Source organism: Pithys albifrons, chromosome 1 (assembly GCF_047495875.1).
Source record: "Pithys albifrons albifrons isolate INPA30051 chromosome 1, PitAlb_v1, whole genome shotgun sequence".
Lineage (NCBI taxonomy): Eukaryota > Metazoa > Chordata > Aves > Passeriformes > Thamnophilidae > Pithys > Pithys albifrons.
This window is the reverse complement of record NC_092458.1, coordinates 18855590-18875460: the sequence shown is the minus strand read 5'-3', so window position 1 is coordinate 18875460 and position 19871 is coordinate 18855590. Positions and strand designations below refer to the sequence as shown.

Below are 19871 nucleotides of genomic sequence, written 5' to 3'. Positions count from 1 at the left end.
AGGGGCAGGGATAGGGGCAGGGGCAGGGATAGGGACAGGGGCAGGGATAGGGACAGGGACAGGGATAGGGGCAGGGATAGGGGCAGGACAGGGACAGGGAGAGGGACAGGGACAGGGATAGGGGCAGGGATAGGGGCAGGACAGGGACAGGGAGAGGGACAGGGATAGGGGCAGGGGCAGGGATAGGGACAGGGGCAGGGATAGGGGCAGGGGCAGGGATAGGGACAGGGGCAGGGATAGGGGCAGGGACAGGGACAGGGACAGGGATAGGGGCAGGGATAGGGGCAGGACAGGGAGAGGGACAGGGATAGGGGCAGGGATAGGGACAGGGGCAGGGATAGGGGTAACAGTAGGAGTAGGGGTAGGGATGAGGCATGGCCGGGGTCGGGAGAGGACAGCGGTGGGGGCAGGAGCAGGGCCGGACCCGCACGCCCCCCGTGCCCGCCGCGCTCCACACACGCCGCTGCGGCCCCGCTGCGGCCCCGCTGGCTCCAGCCCAGCCCCGGCCCAAGGGGCTCCCCAGGGCCCTGCGCCGTGCGGGGCTTGGGGATTCCCTGTGGGTGCTGTGCGGCACAGCCTTGTGACTTGGGAGGGATCCAAGCTGCGAGGAACATCGGCCCACCCTTATCGGCTCTAGGCGTGTAACGCTGCATCCCAGTGGAGAATGTTGCAGTCACTCCTGTGGTAAAAAGGAGGGTGATAGAAGAGGGCGAGAAAAGGCTTTCATGAGCAAGTACAGAATCACAGACTTGTTAGGGTTGGAAGGGACCTCTGGAGATCATCCAGTCCAACCCCCCTGCCAGGGCAGGGTCACCTAAAGCAGGTTACACAGGAACGTGTCCAGGTGAGTTTGGAATGTCTCCAGAGAGGGAGACGCCACAGCCTCCCAGGGCAGCCTCTTCCAGTGCTCAGCCACCCTTAATGCAAAGTAGTTTTTTACACGCTGAGGTGGAACATACCGTGTTTTAGTTTATAGCCATTGTTCCTTGTCCTGTCACTTCACAGAACTCACTGAAGTTCTGTATTGCCTCCAGAATATGTTTATTGTCACTAAATTTAGAGGCAGTCTAAGGTGAGTACAGTCGTTCTGCATAGAACTATTTAAGTTCCAGCTGTATAAAACATTAGAAGTTGATGGCCTATTATCTCTGAAGTGATGTATCTCTAGCTGTGTATACATACAATCTACATGTGGTCCAGGAAAAAACAGACTCTAAGGACTTGTGTTTGCATGTGTAAAAGTTGCAATTTCACATAGGTTCAGATGATGTCAGATGTTTTTTAAGGAATTTTGTTTTTTAGAAAATGTAAGAAAAGGTGAAGTTAGATCCGACTATTCTCAGATGTAACAGAGCATAGTAATGGAGATGGGAAACCCAGGCCATTTGATCACTTTGCAATTCAATGCTCTCTCCTATCTACGCTGTTAGGGATATGCTTACTTCACTTGAAACCTCAGAAGTATTTATTTTGCTACTGAAATCCTGTTTCTAGTAATGCTGGAAAGTGTGCCAATAGCAGGGTGCTTATGCTTTCTCAAAATGACTGCTGTGTCATCCCTCTCCTCATTACACTGTACTCCAGATAAATTGTCTCTGAGGCAGAATCAGTTCTGCTCCCAAGCTCCCTTCAGACATTTTTACTTAGGACCCATTTGAAATGCAATTTAGCTACTACCAGCTGCTAAAGTCCAGTTCAGCTCCTGTGAACTTGACCTTTCCTTGATGTTTGTCTCAGTTCACTTACACTTCCTGTTTTGCTGGAACATCCAAGGTAAGTTTAGTTGCTCCTTAGGGTGGCTTGGGGATCTACCTTTCAATTTCTATGCTATTGCTATAAACAGGGATTTCCTAATGCTGCATTTTTATCTGTGCATTTTTAGAGACTGTAATGTATTTTAGTTTGTTTGCAACACTTCTAGCAATCTTTATTCTTGCCATGTATTACCAAAAGCAGAAGTTAGTCAGTTTGAAAAAGGGACATAATGAGCAGCTCTGGTCAAGTGTTTGAGTGAGTCATCTGCAGAGGAGTTGAGGGTAATGCAGATGGCACATGGGTGGTTCTTATTTTTCATTCCCTGTTTTTGGCACCTGCACCAGGAATAGAGGAAGGGCTGCAGAACACTTGGAAGTCTGCCACAAGACAGAATAGAGAGGGAGGCCCAGCATCAAGTATAAACTTGCTGTGAGGCAGTCTGGCTCTCTGCTGGAAAATTGGTAGGTGTCTGTAAAAGGAAGAACGACAGATGCTTGGATTGCTACCAAAAACTGTCAATATGTATATGTAAGTTACATAAAGCAAAAAATTTGGTAAACAAAGAACATAAGGCTGTTAGCAGAGAATGATGTTGACCTCATATGCTATGGATCATCAGCTCACTAGGCCTTTTATAGTGGTGTAGAGACTGTACAATAGCAACTTCCACAGCATTTCAATACAAATGCTACCCAGGGTGTTTGTCAGACTAATGGAACAAGTATTACACAACCATGTTGGCCATCAGCCCCACTTGTTGTCTGACATCAGTCAAACTTGATAGCAGGGTAACACATGAACATAAACCTACATCTTGTGTGAAAGCTGATATATGTACACAGCCTGGAGATCCAAATTAGTGCTGGCACTCAGGGAAATGAAATGCAGTCCACGCCCAGTCCCTGTGTATTCTGTTTGACAGAGCTGCTGGCCAGTGAACACAGGTCCAGATATCAGCCATTGTGCACTTCTGGGCCTTTCGTAGACTCATGGATGCAGAATTGTTGCTCATGGGAAACAAGCAGATGTAGGAGCCATTGCTACAGTAAAAGCTGTCCAGCAAGGTCAAGGCAGAGTAAAAGCATGAGGCAATACAGCTTAGGGATTTTTACCAGGAAAGAATTTCTGTGAAAAACAACTCCATTTTTCCTCTAGCCTTTTACTGCGTAATACCTGACTTCACAGGGTTATATTCTTTCTGAAGAGGCTTACTAGGAACAGCTAACCAAGTTTGTGGTACAGAGTTCACTCTCCCTAATAACTGGCTGCCGAAGATCCTAAACCTACAAATATAATGGAATCATTTAGGTTGAAAAAGACCCCACATGCCATGGAGTCCAACTGTTAACTCAGAATTGCCAAGTCCATCATTAACCCCCTGCAGCGCTACAGGCTGGGCACAGAGTGGCTGGAGAGCAGCCAGGCAGAAAAGGACCTTGGAGTACTAATTGACAGGAAGCTCAACATGAGTCAACAGTGTGCCCAGGTGGCCAAGAAGGCCAATGGGATCCTGTCCTGGATCAAAAATAGCGTGGCTAGCAGGACCAGGGAAGTGATCCTTCCCCTGTACTCTGCATTGGTGAGGCCACACCTTGAGTACTGTGTTCAGTTCTGGGCCCCTCAGTTCAGAAAGGATATTGAGATGCTGGAGCGGGTCCAGAGAAGAGCAACAAGGCTGGTGAAGGGACTGGAGCACAAGTCCTATGGGGAGAGGCTGAGGGAGCTGGGGTTGTTTAGCCTGGAGAAGAGGAGGCTCAGAGGTGACCTCATCACTGTCTATAACTACCTGAAGGGAAGTTTAGCCAGGTGGGGGCTGGTCTCTTCTCCCAGGCACTCAGCAATAGGACAAGGGGGCACGGGCTTAAGCTCTGCCAGGGGAAATTTAAGTTGGATATCAGAAAAAAATTTTTTACAGAGAGAGTAATCAGGCATTGGAATGGGCTGCCCGGAGAGGTGGTGAATTCACCATCCCTAGAGATCTTTAAATGCAGATTGGATGTGGCGCTGGGTGCCATGATCTAGTAAGTGAACTAGAGTTGGACCAAGGGTTGGACTCGATGATCTTGGAGGTCTTTTCCAACCCAATCGATTCTATGATTCTATATCCACAAGTCTCTTAAATACCTCCAGGGATGGTGATTCCATCACTTCCCTGGGCAGTGTGTTCCAATGGCTTCACAACTCTTTCAGTAAAGAAATTTTTCTTTATATCCAGTGTAAACCTCTTTGTCAGAACTTGAGGTCTTTTCCTTTCACCCTATTACTTGTTATTTGGGAAAAGAGACAAACCCCCACCTTGCTACAACTTCCTTTCAGGGAGCTGTAGAGAGCAGTAAGGTCACCCCTGAGCCTTCTTTTCTCCAGGCTAAACACCACCAGTTCCCTCAACTGCTCCTCATAAGACTTGTGTTCCAGACTCTTCACCAGCTCTGCTGACCTTTCCTAGACCTGCTCCAGCACCTCAGTGCACTCCTTGTAGTGATGTGCCCAAAACTCAGGATCTGAGGTGCAGCCTCACCCGTGCCAAGTATGTGCTACAATTGCTGCCCTGGTCCTGCTGGCCACATTATTTCTGATACAGGCCACGATGCCATTGGCCTTCTTGGCCACCTGGGCACACTACTGGCTTTTGTTCAGCCGCTACCAACCAGAACTCCCAGGTCATTTTCCACCAAGCATCTTCCCAGCAACTCTACCCCAAGCCTGGAGTGTTCCATAGGTCTATCTGCATAACAATTTGATGCACTCAAGTTGTCTGAAAGGTCTGTAATTTTTTTTTAATTACATATAGCACAAAGAAAGGAAGAAAATAGCTGCAGTAGATCAAGGGAGTTAAATGATAAACCCACATTTAGAGAAAGGAATCCAAGGGAAACTAAAATATAGAACAACTAAGAAGACTGAAGGAGAGGGCAGGAAGGAGGCTGTTGGCTGGTAAGGAGAGCTGCAATTGTCAGACTTGGGAAGCACCTTTAAATCAGCCCCCAGCCTACACCCTCATTTTCCCTAAGGACAGGGCATCACATTCAGGAAAATTGCTTTTTAAATGCATATAATGTATGTTTAAGGCAGTTAAATGCCACCCTGATGCCCCATCCTGTCAGATCTTGGAAGCTCAGCAGGGCCAGCCCCAGTTAGTACTTAGAATACTAGGGGGCTGGAGGTTCCAGTCCTGAGGACTTCACTGTCCCTGTCCAAGCTCGCTCGGCCGTGGCAGATGAACCTCAGGAGGTAAATGGTGGGGCCAGTTCTGCGCACGCTGTGCCTCAACTAAAAAATCCACTGCGCAGGCTGGAAGGGCACACCCACGTGGGGAGAGCCCTGCCCAAAGCTTTGTTCGTGAAGTCTGGCCCTGATAAATGTATGTTTGGATGAGTTATCTGAGTCCCCACCTGTATCCCAAATTCTTGCTGTTATTTTTGTCATTCCAAATAACCAGCTGATTGAGACTGGATGCTCAGCCACATTCTATCAAAAAGCAATCAAATGCAGCTATTTTGCTATGGAGAAGTGATTATCATGCTAAGAAACTAACTGCTAACCTGTTTGGTTCAGCATGTAAAAAAGTCCCAGGAAGAAAAATTTGAGGAAATTAAATTAAAAATGAGGACCTGAGAGTGTCCTGATTACCTGGCCCATCAGCCTTGCCCATAGTTTTTGAACCTCCAAAGCCACTTGCAGACCAATCTGGAAGACTAAAAGTCTTCAGAGAATTTCTACAGATTCAGGGGTAAGGGGAGGGGTGGAGAGCAGTAGCTGGAACAAAAGAACAAAACTCATTCTTCTACAAGCAGAAAGGAAGAACTAAGGAGAACCACCGCCCATGAATATTGCAGCTTAAGGTTATTTGTGGGGGATGATACACCAGGGACCAATGGAAAACAGCAAAGGAAGACAGACTTCATTATTTTCACTGCTGTGGAACAAGTAATTTTTAATTGCTAGACCACAATTACTTGGCCAAAGAGTTTAGTCTGTCGCAATTAAGCAAAACTGCACGTCAGCACTTTTAATGAATTAACACTGCTTCTTGAGGCAGAACCATTTCAGTCATCTTCAGGATAACACCATTGCTTTTAGCCTATTGTTTAAAACCACTGACCCAGCTCATTTGGGCTCAGAAGGGCAGGCAGTACACACAGCTCATATCTGCTACTGCACACTACTGCCAGCTTTTGGTGTGGCTGAAGCCTTGGGCACTCTGTGAGGGACACACTCCCGGCTGGATTAGATGGATCTGTTCAGTTTTCATACACACAGAAAGTGAACTACAAGGTGCACAGTGTAATTAACATCGAAGGACCAACTGCACAAATAAACTGCAGTGTCGTGTTCTCACAAAGGCTAGGAAATTAATATGCTTTAAAGATTTTATTTGCATTAACTGAAGATTCAAATATTAAAATAAGTCTGTATTAAATTACAACATTAAATATGCTTTAAATACAATAAACATGTTTCGTTTCTAAACACAAAGGGAACAAAACTAATTCAGAAGAATGCAGTAAAATTAATGTCACCAGATGACAGAATAAGAACTTTTAATCTGTAGATCCAGATGATGTCAATTCATAGCAATGTTTATTTTAAGAAGAGGCAGTGGCCTTTTAATTGATGCACAAACCCCACGTTACATAAACTTCATAAGGTGTCTCTAGAAAATATTGCTTAGTTAAATTCTCATTTACGTAGTGATCAAAACTCCCTTGGTAGCATTTTTTCAGAATGAAACACACACCATTATGCAAAGCAGGAAAATAAACAGTCTTTTAAGTATTACCACAAAATGTGTCTTCCTTATAGTAACAATTATCTAACAGACCTACAGTGTCTTTCACTCTTTAATTCGAATCGACACATATATACAATATGTAACAAAGTACTCACAAAATCCTTAGTCTACCAAGACATGTAGCTTTGCTTTCACAATATGGAGATGGTAAGTCTTTTTAAAAAGGTTTTGTTTTTTCTAAGTGGAGTATGCTGTACAGTAGATTCCCTGTAGGTTATTTTCAAGGCAGAACTAAATGTTACAGCAATTACATAACACCTGTTGCCCTAAAGTGAGGTAGGGCCTCTTTAACTCAGATTTAATCTTTGCCACCCAAGCCAGCAGAAGTAGTAATCAGAATAATCCATATTTTATCTAAATAATCCAACAGCTCAGTACACACAGGAATACAGTTGTCCTCTTGGCACTTCAAGGATCTCACTTCAAAACCTGATTTATCCAAACCAGACTGAAGTTTGTAGTAACTTGAAAGAAAATTAGCTGAACACAAGTTTAAGGGTTTTCATAGTGCATAAATTCAAAAATTCAGTGTATTTCAACACTGCCTGTACATAAGTATTCATCATTAAAGGTTTTTAAAAAGATACCCAAATTGTCACTGTAGCTAAAGAATGCAGCATTTAGGGACTTTACAGATGCAGTTAGAAACACCTAAAGAAGAAACCAGACTTGCAGCCATCACAGAAGCATTTCTCACACAGGTGATTTTACCTTTCCACCCAACTTCAATGACATTGTTAAACAAAACAGTGAAACTAAATTTTGTATAACCCAGAAGAACAAAAGAGTAAAGATAAAAATAATCCTCAGGAATTTTAAAATTAGTAAGGAGTCTTGACAAGGGTGATCCATTAATATGTCAGTTTGCTTCTTTTCCACAGCAGTGCATGCAGCTGGTTGAAGAGTATACATCAACCTGAAATCTGCTAAAAGGAAAGTCTGGAACAGCTTAGGTATTTGGTGTCCTGAAGATGTATGTGGGTAATTTTGGTTTTTACTTTTTGGGTTATTTTTAGTTTTTTTAAATAAAAGTACTTCTCCATTATGCAACATAGTGGTACTGATTGGGGTTGTCTTTGTCTCTCTCCATATAGTCTCTGTCAATGAGAGATTCAATCCTCTTTTTCAAGTCTCCAGGCTACAAGGAAAGATGAAATTAGAATAACAGTAAGTAATATAAATGCAAATACATTTTAAACAATAAGACTGCTAAAAGCCACGTAAGAAAATTCACCATAGTATATAGTTAATTTACTACTGATACTCCAGCTTATTTCTATTCACACAATACCTTGATCTATAGGTTTGACTCTACAGTATTTCACAATATCATCTATTCAGGACATGCTGAATAGAAAAATGTATTACATATGTTTACATAAATGTAGGATGTTTGACAAACGAAAACATAAGTTACCTTTACAGGAAATTTCAGTTGATTATACAATTCAGAAACAAGAAGATTATGACCAAGAGTCTTTCTCATCTTCATTATTCGCACAATAGCAGCATCAATCTGATACTGCCTGTCTTGAAATACTCGCTCAGTTGTGCTGACCTGTTCCTCGACCTAAAGACAATACAACACCACAAATCATACCAGCTTTTATCACTACTTTTTATTAATTATATTTCTATAGTTAACGTTTACAATAAAATGAAATTCATGTACTCATCCTTGAGACAGATGCACACATTACTGCATGTTATGAGCTAAGTGATTCTCGCATGTACTGCTAAAGCAAGTCAAAGATAAAATAAGGATAATAAAGGAAAAAATAAGATGTTTTATTTTCAATCTATTTGATAAATTGAACTAAATCTTAAAAACTCCCTTCAGCTTTCTGAGAGAACACTTAGCAGCCCAAATAAAGTAGTTCAACAGCCCAAATAAAGTAGTCTTCTGTGTCAAACTCCCAATTTGACTTTCAGGGATTTTAATGTGCAAAGGCATAAAAGAAACAAGCCAATGTTAATTGAAATATGTCACCTTGTGTCAGGAATTGGGATGCAGGTACAATCAAGACATCCACTGTAAACTCAGGGACAACCCTGACTTTTATAACCCTCTTACCTGCTAAATATAGAAGCGACATGGTGACATTTGGTTCACCAATTCAACATAGTACCAACATTTCAGCAATACTACAGAAACTTCTAAGATGGACTGAAATATCTACAAGATCCTATCAATGTAATATATAAAAATTTGGAAACACAGGAAGAAACCTAAGTCTTTTCGATTTTGGCGAGTTTTAAAATCTTTGTGAATCATCCTGACTATCCCAAAAAATTAAACATCTTTTCTTCATATGCAAAAATTACAAGAAGAAATACAGAGATTCTGTCTTTCCACGTGAGATATGTAGATAAAAAGTTAATACATAAACTGAATGAATGCAAAAAATATACATACTGTTTCTTTCATTTGGATTTGGTTGATCTTTATTCTAAACAATTTGTGCTTGAAATCACCATTGAAGATGAACTTATCTCCATCTTCTACATCCTTCCCCTTTGGATTTTTAATCAATACTCGTGCTTTTCCACAAGCTAAAGACTGCAATGTTCTTCTTAATTCACTGTCCTCTGTGAAGAAGTATGGGAGAAAGCAGAACAAAACATTGACATGAGGAGTTTTATGTGATTAATCTAGAAATACATTTGAAAAGTCACTGTTTTTATGTTAATACTTCCTTCCAATTAAGCCCCAATTAGGAAACAATTCAGCCTTCAAGCTCAGTCTCACATCTTTCACAGGTAAGTGCTGACAGCATGCCCAGAATTGTGCATGTCTGAAAGGCAGACTCAGGCTCACCTCAGTGAGCTCTCCATCCAAAAGAGATGGAAGATTTCACATTAACGTGAGCCTGGGTTTATTGCTTTAGTTTTGTTTGGTAGTAACAAGACTTTAGAAGAGGAAAAGGTCAGAGGCTGACAAGAAACTCAAGCCACCCATTTAATGGTTTCATCACTGTTTATAACACATTCCAGAAAATACAAAATAGAATAAAAAAACCAGAAGTCTAAACTGACAGGAAGGTGTTTAGTGAGAAGGTAGAGCTGACAGCTATTATAGTCAAACTTCCCCCACAACAGGAAAGTAGTAGAAACAAGTGGGTGAGGAAAATTTTATCTAGTAATATACAAGGCTAAAAGCATTTGGACAAGTAGATAAAATGAAGTCTTAAACATTCTAGTAATTATGTTGCAAAGTCTTGTATCAAGATTTTGCACTAAAACATTCTCCAGAATACTTTACTCACAATATAAGATTATCACCAATTGTGTTGGATCTCCTGAACAGAGTTTTAGTCTAAGAATTGATATAAAGGTTTTGCAATTTACTGCTGGAGTGCAGGGTAGCTGAGTAAATGATAAACTATTTTAAAAACAGTGTTAAACTTTCACACAGAGACATTTTCCCTTTTTTAGGTTTCCAACTGTCCTATGATTACTAAAAAAACCCTGAAATCTACGTGGACTAAACAGGCATTTATGACATTTGACACATTTTGCATGTCTCAACCTCAATTTTTGTCCAAATACAAGGATGCTGCTAAAACACTTTGGAGCTTTGATCTGCCTTGTGTGTGATGTCACAGGATACAGTATGCAAAGAAAAGGAATCTGCAATTACCTGTCAATCACTGAAGTAAAAGCAAAAACTACAGCTCCGAGAAGCTTCTTTGATAATGAGAAAGGCATGTAAAGTATGGAGGATATCTGGACAATGCATGTTGAAGCAGCAGAATTACCAGAGAAAAGGTAAGCATTATTTCTCTGAGTGACAGTTTGTGCATTTTACCACTCTTCTAATGTACCAGGGACAATCTCATTAAAGAGACTGATGATAATTTATTGTAGCAGTGACTGGAAAACACAAGTTCCAACCAGGGCCAGTTAATGCCTACAAAATGATGGAGAGGGACTTTTTACAAGAGGATGTAGTGACAGGACAAGGGGGAATGGCTTCAAACTGAAAGAAGGTAGATTTAGATGAGATATCAGGGAAAAAATTCTTTACTGTGAGGGTGATGAGGCACTGGAACAGGTTGTCCAGAGAAGCTGTGGATGCCCCGTCCCTGAAGTGTTCAAGGCCAGACTGGATAGAGCTCTAAACAAAGTGGTCTACGGGAAGGTGTGCCTGCCTGTGGCACAGGGCTTGGGACTAGATGATATTTAAGGTCCCTTCCAACCCAAACCATCCTATGATTTTACAGCATTGATCCTGGCCCCAAAGGAAACCTGTGGAACACGAACTGTCCTCATTACCCACATTCCTATAGAACTTCTCCCTAGGGGAGAGAAATACAGACATGGCACTCAGTGCAATGACATACAGGTAGCTCTCAATTATCAATTCCAGCCAGCTGCCCTAAAAACACTCCAGTGAAATCTTTTATTTTTTGCTATAATGGAATGGATTTCTCTGCAGCAGATTTTACCTGTTGCTGTCAGGTAGCCAGAATGCAAACTCCAAAGTACAGCAATACAAGATGAGAGAGCAGGACCTGGATCAGGGTTGTGTGAACCTATGTTTGTTCTGTAAACATTGTACTCTGGCCTAATGAGCCTCTCTGGACTATCCTGATGTTTATCAATTACACTGGCATGGATTTTCTTCAGCTCCCTTACCATTAATGGAGTGTATGACTAAGTAACTTGAATCACTGATGCTGAATAGCTGAGGCTCCCTGGCTCTGTACTGCCTTTTGCAATGAACCACAAACATTCTTGATACCTCCATTTTACAGTATTTTAGTAAAGTACCTTACAATATTTTAGCTCAAATACCCTTTTCCAGCTTTGCTCTTTTGGGTTAATTTTAAGTTTCAACATGTGAAGGGCTCCTGGGTATAACCCACTGATTGATGCAGAACTTCCAGAGAGTACAGAGATGGCAGAATTATGGCTATAACTATTTCAAGAAAGTGCTAAGAATTCAGAAAAAAAAAACCACCCAAGAACATAAGAATACAGAAAGCAAGATGGTTAAAAATGAAACTATACTCGTCTTGAGTTTTTGTCCTTTCTGCCTTCAGGCTCAAGTGCAGAGGCAGAAAGCTACAAAGTATACACCCAGCACAACACTGCTGCTCTTGACAAATCAGACCTACTGTAAATAGGGCACTGCAGCAACAGTGGTGGGAAACAGGTGGAAGAGCTCTCAGAACAGTTCAATTGAAAGTACTCTCCTGCATCACCCCTGAATGACAGCATTCTCCAGGAAATAATTCTCAAAATCTAGCATGTGAAACTAATGGAACAAAAATAATCCGTACACACAACAGTCTATCACCACTTGAATTTTAAGATTTGCAGTGATGTTTTGTAAATCTAATAGGTTGTTAGTACCACAGGCTACACAGCTCTTAGTATTAATTCTGTGAAGTATCTGTCTTACACACTAAGAAAATACACTAAGGATTACCAGCAGTGTGTTTTCATCTCTTCTGGTGTCTGTATGCTATTTGCTCAAAGTCTGCCTAATGATCAGGGCACATTTTTTAAAATTAAGCATTTGTATACCAAATCATAATTGACAATCACTCAAATAAATTTAAGAATCAGAAAGTGTTTTTCCTACCTACACCAGTGGCCATTTTAATTTCTTCAAAACTGAATTCATCTCCTTCATTAAACATAAGCAAGACTAACGTCTGAAAGAGTGATACTTGAAATTCTTTCTTCCCCTAAAAGAGAAATATCAAATAGTTAGAAGTAATATTCAGAGAATTTCTATTGCATCCCCAAACATTTAACAAGTTACAGAAGGCATACATTTATTTTTCTATTTCTAGAAGAGGCAATATGCATTTTAGAATGCCACACGGAAGACTCTGCCTGGATGTAGTATCAAGGAAACAGTATTTTTAAAACCTCTTTTTTTGGCTCCTCTAACAGTAGCAATACAGTACATAGCAGAAGTTCACTAGAATGGCCTGATATTTAGTTCATATCCTTTACTTCATTTGAATTACAATATATGAAATTCTGGCATTGTTGCCATCAATAGCGAATCTCTTTGTAATTAAGTTTCATTTTATGAAGATAATTAATAGAAAAGAAATCTTGGTGTTCAATCAAATATGAAGGAAACAAAAGATAACTTTGGTTTACTATGACCCACAGGGACAGTATTATCAGTAGCACAATGGTTGTACAAACAGGCAATGGAAAGGAAATAAAGAACTCAAAACTCTTCAGCCAGCTGTGAATGCTTCTGTCAACTGAACGACAAGCCCATCCATCTGACTCCTGTGTAATGACTAAACCTCCACGATTCATGTTCACAATGAGTTAGCAAAAGAATTGAAGGTTTTTTATCTTTGCTGCGGCTCAATGAAGCTGCATTAAAAGTCAAGATATTGCATGAGACAAAAGAAAACCACATTAAGAAAGAATGTGGTTATTCAAGACTTAAATAATTGAACAAGCATTTAAAGATTAACCACAGACATCACACGACTAACACCTTTCAGTCTTTTTGTATCAGTTAAGCATACTAAAAGCATCACCAGTATTTCTATGATCAAAATAATTCCTGATTAAAAATAAAAAATGCTATTGTCTTTTTTCATTAATTTCCCGCTTTATCACAACTGAACAATAGTTCCTATCAAATGAATATTACCAAAATGTATCACACTTCCATTGGCTAGGCAGTATTTCAGTTGGATTGTACAAAGCCCACTTTCTATACAAAATAAATGTTGAATTGTGATTGCTCCTTCACAAAAACTACCTCTGGAAAAAATACAGAATGTGACTGGGTTCCAAACAATTCACTTAGATTTTATCTTGACAGGCTAACTTCAAACAGGCAAACTTACTTCCCTAAACTCTGCCTTTAGGACAGCGTGCCCCAACGTGGTCTGCCACTGAAGCTTTCGACCGCTGTGTTTTCCCAGGTAAAAGGTTTTAAATACCTCTTGAAGCTTTATCATCTGTAAAGAAAACAGAGAAAAATATTTAAACATTATACCAGTGCAGTGATGCCAGATGATTTCACACATATAATTTCTTTATTCTCTTTGATCATGTTTCAAAATACGTGTTTTTGTGTGGAAAACAATCTAAAGAGCAACATTCTGCTCTCATGTACACTCATACTATTTCGCACAAAAGAAAGTCTTAATTCAAAAACAATTTTTAATTTCCCTGGTTTTTTTTACCTTATTTTTTTGTTTGTTTTAAATAAAAATAAAATAAACCCTCTGTTAAAGGGTTTTAAACCTCAAAAATAAATACTAGTTTTGTCCTGGACTTTGAATCTCACCAAGAAGTCATCAGACAAAGAGCATACATCTCACAGCTTCACACTGGCTATTACCATCCACTTCCAAGCTCTTCCTGTAGTTTGTCCTATACTGGAATTCAAGTCTGATTCCAGTACTTTACACTCTCTTACTTGCAAGTTAGAGGTTTCTACCCCTTCATTTTCATGGTGTGTTGCCTAGGCTGGATCATTCCAAAGCAGTCTGCCACAGAGGAAAAGACACCTCAGGAGCAAGAGCACAAAAGCTTCCACATTTTCTGAACTGAATGGGAACCCCATTACTACCTTTGGCCTCTGAAGTGCTTTCCACACTTCAGATCAGGCAAGGTATTGCAGGAAATAGGACACCAAACACGTATTTTAACCTACATCGCTACTGGCAGGAGCTTTGCACAAAACCTCTCAGCTTGGAAGCAATCTTTTTTTCATGAAAATACTATTTAAATGCAGGGACTAATTTTGTTGCAGGGAACAGAGGAAGGATCTCACAAAAGAAAGGATCATGCAGTCAGATAACTACTGGCCAGATCAAAGTGCATAACCAATGTAGTTAAAGACTGACTAAATTAAGGTGAACTGACCAATTGCAAACCTTTAAGTGCTTGACTGCAATGCTAAGTGAGGCAATGATTTTGTAATACTAATGTTATATTGTTATTAAACAGGTAAAAAACCCCACATTGAGTGAAACAGTCATCTGAAAAAAGTGCATTTTATCCACTGCATTTTATTTTTTGCAATCCTGCAATCTTTAAAATGACAAACTCCTTAAATATTTAGCAGAAAAAACATTTAATGAAGTGCATTAGTTCAGTATGGGATAGTGATTATGATTCCACTCTGTATAGTGCATTAAGAACAATTTAAACACTAACCTCTGAATTTAGGTGGACTTCCATAGGTGTGTAAGTTGGCCAGTATCCCATAGTTAATATATTTACTGTCAGGTCTATATTTCCTGGGTCACTTTGGTTCTGCATATACTAAAATACAGGAGACAAAAATCATTCAAGTATACTGTCAGCATACTAAATTAGAAAATATAGATACACTTAAGATATTTAAAATTAGTATAACAAGGAAAAATTTCTACATGCCACATCCTTGGTTAGACATGCTCTACCAGGATTTTGAGTAACTATTTAATGCCCCCCTCTCCAGTTTCAAAACACAGCAAATGGCTGGAAGTACAAAGAAAAGAACATTATGCCATGAAATATCCTAGACCACTGTTTCTAGAGGATATTAAGGTCAAAGACCTTTAATTACATGCAAATAAAGCAAAAGAAAAGCTTTTGATCATGGCAGAAGCCATGGCAGGGACCATAAGATCAAAAAGATCCCCTTTGACTTCCACATCTGTTATACAAAATATTTTCATATAATTTGAGCACAGCATTGGTCAAACCAGGCTGCAAAGTCTGGGACAGAAAAGTCACTTTAGTATTTTATTACAGGAGCAGATGTCCTGGGTTTGATCTCTACCCCATCAGGGTAACTTCAATGAGGCCCCAAAACGAGTACCCAGCCACAAATGCAGCAACAGGGTGAGCATATACAGTATTTACTCCAAGTCCTCCCTTGGTTACCAGCAGGTTGGAAACTGTAGGGCTGAAACATGCAGTTTCTGCATGCTTAGTAACCTTTGGGAGTTACTGTGCTGTGGGCCATTCACGGAGAATTCATCAGATCAGAAACAGTTTACAGAATTAAGGTAAACAGACTTTAAAGGACATCAGTTGACTAAATTACTGTGTGGTACTTAGACAAGTTTACTTAAAAAGGAGGGCAGTCCCGTGGGGTAAAGGAGAGCACTCTGGACTCTGAATCCCAAGGTCCAGAGTTTGAGTCTCAGTGGGACCGTCCCCTGGCAGTTCAATGCCTCCCTGCCATCCCATCCCATCAGATCTCGGATGCTGAACAGGGTCAGCCCCGGTTAATACCGGGTGCTGTGACAGTCCCGAGGACTTCACTGTCACTGTCCAAGCTCGCTCGGCCATGGCAGATGGACCTCAGGACTTAAACAGTGGGGCCAGTTCTGTGCACGCTGTGCCTCACCTAAAAAATCCACTGTGCAGGCTGGAAGGGCACACCCATATGGGGAGAGCCCTGCCCAAATCTGCGTTCGCGAAGTCTGGCCATACATACATACACTTAAAAATGAATCAAATAAAACTGTAACACAAGCCTATCTCTGAATAGATATACAATAGATAAATTCTGTTCCGTAAGAATAGAATAGTCTATAGACCAGGACCTGCTAAAAAGCTGTTTTGTTTAATTTTAGCTTAATTCAAGGTATTACACCATTAAATGCTTCCCCACTACTTTTGAAAATTTAGTATGCAAACAAAAGCTAAATATACCTGCTTAAACTGCACCATGACATCTTTTGACAGTTCCATGTCCTTGAACATGCCCTCCAGTTTGCTGGTAAAAGCAGCACCACATTCTGTCAGACAAATTAAAGCAAAGATCCCACTATTACAAAGAAGCACAGAACAAGCCATAAAAGATTTACTCCAAAACAGCTGAGGCACATTTGACAGGTTATACAGCACCTACAAATAGATGAATTTTCAAGAATTTTAAGGATTTTGCTCCTCTGTAGGTACATAAAATGAACCAGCCTCATACCTAACAAGTCAGCCCAATAGCTCTTGCTGAGCACAGCGAAAGCTATGATAGATATATAGATATAGATATATATAGCTAAGTATTTAAGTAAAAGTTGTTGTTAATGCTCGAAATCTGGCTTGTCACTTCTTGTCAAAGCATGAGAAAATAGGGATTCCAATTTATGTGCCAAAAAGTAATACAAATTTAACACTTCTGAAGACACCTACCATGCTTAAGCTTTGACAACATGGACTTCTCAGCATCTACTGATGCACTTTTTCCAACCAGCAGTCTTTTGGCCAAGTCTTTCTTATAAAATGCCTCAAAAACATCTTTCCCTGTAAGAAATAGAAACAAAAAATAAAATACAACTGAAATAATACACTATTTGCATCACTGCAGTTCAGATTTATGACTCAGGCCTTTTTCGTGACATGCTGATCTGCAGAAGAATATTTACTATGTAGAGTCAAGAAAAACATTTAGATTATTTGTTCTTTTTATATTTTAGTAATTTTATTAACATATTTTACAGAATTTTTCTTTCTTATTGCTGCCCCAATGACATGGACTGCCTTGTATTTCCCATTGGATCACCTGCAAGCCAGATGAAATTGTTCTGATGTCCAGAAGAACATTCTCCAGTGGTCTCGTTTATTAAGGAAAAAAAAGGGACGGGGTTTCTATGTATTAAAGAACGTATTTCAAAAGCCTAAGATGAAGAAAAATTGACAGAAGCCTTCTCACTTGGTTTGCCAGTAGCCTTTTGAAATGAGGAAGTCATACAGACACCCACAAACTCTCACACCTCAAACCGAAGCTTCCGCATATCTTTTCTATTGATAGTGCAAAGATATCAGCAAGTTGTTTCAGTTTTAAGAGGAATAAATTCACTGTAACTCAAGGCACTACTTGCACTACCTACAGTAGCCCCTCATAATTCCTTGTAAACACCTTCCAATACAGCAATTCCTCCACAGTCTTCTTCCTTCTCTATATGTCCCTCTGGTGATGTGTCATGGAACAGCTGCATCAAGACATTATCAAGAAGTCCAGTGCCCAAAACCTACCTACTAATTATCATCTGCTCTTAAAAGGACTCTTACACACTAACTGAAAATAAAATTTGCACTTTTAGCTCAAAAAATATGAAGAAAAAAAGGAGCTGATGAAAGTTTCAGATTAACAGAAACTAATCTCTTAGGCTGACAAGTTGCCAGTGCAACTGTTTCCATTCGCCATCTCTATCTGACAAAAATCATGATGCAAATGACACTACTTGACTGCTTTCCCATTATATTACACTTGTTTTTGGATTTTATGAGGAGAGAACAAACTAGATCTTAGAACAAACTAATACAGAATTGCAGTTCCTGCTAATTCCACCCCAGCCCAGGATACATGTTCCGCTTCCCTCAAAATCGTGACCATGTCTCTCTACTGGACTAGACCACTTGTTTTTTTCTCCTGATATCCAATCCAGAAAAAAAAATTCTCTTAATACATTTAAGGGTTTTGCTCAGATAGGGACATACATGGGGGAAGTGCATTTCAAGGGCAGTAAACCTCAATAACAACAACTTTTCCCACCATTCTGAGCACTCTACTGTGTTCCCCCTCAGCCATGATGAGAAAATAAGTCATTAGGTGCTAAGTTTTCACATGCTTTGCACTTTCAACATACTGAGGCAGATAGGGAAGAGAAAATATGTACTAACATCCATTCTCTGTCATTAAAGGACAGGTTGTGGTTACAGATGTGGTTAATCTATGTGAAAAAACTTCCAGCAACAGCTCTGACTCTCAGGTCTCCACCCACACACTGCGAAAGGTCTGTAACTTGCCAATCTCCACAGAACTAGTTTGTCCCCTTTGGTGTATTTATTGTGCTCCTTCAGGTGTAAGGCAACCTGAATTAAAGACCAAGTCAAGCAGAAACTCATAATGAAAAACATCTCTTACATTAAGAGGAAAGAAGGTCTGCCAGGAGCAAGGAAGACAGTTTTAATTCCATCAACAGTGAAGTGCTATTTCTTACCATGAATGAATCTAAATATGATCATGATTTTGTCAAGGATTCTTTCCAGCTCTTCATCTGTTGCTTCTTTATTACCAGCTCTTAACTTGGAATCCACATATTTTGCTACAAATAAATAAAAGTATTTAACAGCTTAAAAATAAATCTAAAATAACCAAGTTAAATATTTCCCCCTTGAAATATTATTATGTGTTAAATATGAATATATGTTAAAATACAGGATAAGTGTTAAACTTTTTATTTTCCCATCCCTATGTTCAGTGGAATGACAGAGCCCTATGGTACTACTGGCATAATGGAAAAATATTGCAAAAAGTAACAGTTCAAGAAAAAAATGAATACAGTATAATGATTAAAATGAATGCATTAGAAATTCCCATATTTTGTGTTATATTAAGAACAAGTACATTACTTGTTGAAAGACAATGTTTTGGAAGCATACAATGCATATGAATGTATTTATGAGAAACAGAAACAAACAACATAAAGAGGACTGTATTTCTGTAGCCCTTTACCATGTCCCTCATGCTCCTTGGTAAGAGCAGATCAAAATTTAAACAGAAGCAATGCCTTCAAGTTAGTAGCTTCAGAATGCCAGAAATAAGGTTAAACTTTGAGTTTAGCTAAGTATTTATTCAGACACATTAGTATCCTTATACAAAAGCTCTTTGCAGGAGCTGAAACACCATGATCAACAAATGACAGCAGCCCCTAACGTGGCTTTAACCTGTATCACTGGACTGTGGTGCAATCTGTCCTAAATAAACCTGATTTTAGAAGGAAGTCACAAAATAAGATCAATAAAGGCATAAGAATGTACAGAGGGAAAACAACCAACTAAGGAGCAGGATCCTGTCCTAGTGTACAATGCCACAGCTCGTTTTGCTGCAGGCAAAATAGTCAGAATAGCTTTTGGCAGATCGGGGATAAAACAAATCATAGTTTTTAAAATATTTGTTACTATTTTTGACTCCTGAATATGCACTAATTTCCCTTTTGAGATCATAAATTTCTTTTCCTCTATTAAAACTCTTTGTATCTGAAGGTTTCAAAATTGTTACCCCAACTTCAGCCTTCAAGGCAGATGGATGGGCTGTGCTTAGTCTTTTCCAAGAGATACAGAACATCCAAAGAACTCCTCTACTACCAGAGTTAGAACCCATTCCCCTTTTTTTGCCATGGCTACTCTTTACCCCTAACCACTTACTCTGCTGGTACCCCAGCATTGTTAGCACCGGCACCGTGCAAGCAGCAGAGCACAGGGACAGCAGAAGGGCCATGCTCCGTCAGGACACCACACACACCTCCAGCACCCCAAGCTCCCAGAACCTGTGCCGGTCCCAGGGTAACGTTTGCCTCGTATCCCCAGGAAAAGGTCTCCTAGA

The 19871-nt window shown here is 40.1% G+C and overlaps 1 protein-coding gene and 1 long non-coding RNA gene across 3 annotated transcripts in view; one reads left to right on the top strand and one right to left on the bottom strand.

The window, feature by feature from the left end:
* Positions 1-6107: 6107 nt before the first annotated feature.
* CUL4A (cullin 4A) overlaps positions 6108-19871 on the bottom strand; it is a 37961-nt gene continuing 24197 nt past the window's right edge. Inside the window, exons 12-20 of the mRNA XM_071571372.1 lie at positions 18487-18591; positions 16676-16786; positions 16196-16281; positions 14705-14812; positions 13384-13497; positions 12138-12243; positions 8964-9136; positions 7965-8117; positions 6108-7685 (exon numbers count right to left, since the gene is read on the bottom strand). Of these exons, the coding sequence (XP_071427473.1) occupies positions 7590-7685; positions 7965-8117; positions 8964-9136; positions 12138-12243; positions 13384-13497; positions 14705-14812; positions 16196-16281; positions 16676-16786; positions 18487-18591 (1052 nt within the window). The 3' untranslated portion in view covers positions 6108-7589. The remainder of the gene's footprint in view (positions 7686-7964; positions 8118-8963; positions 9137-12137; positions 12244-13383; positions 13498-14704; positions 14813-16195; positions 16282-16675; positions 16787-18486; positions 18592-19871) is intronic.
* On the top strand, positions 6974-18936 carry LOC139679896 (uncharacterized). Of its 2 annotated transcripts, XR_011699269.1 has the most exons (6): positions 6974-7528; positions 7642-7714; positions 9983-10315; positions 13359-13461; positions 15287-15376; positions 16984-18936. It is a non-coding gene; the product is annotated as an uncharacterized lncRNA (long non-coding RNA). The 2 variants fall into 2 exon arrangements; XR_011699281.1 differs by lacking the exon at positions 15287-15376 and having other exon boundaries at positions 6975-7528.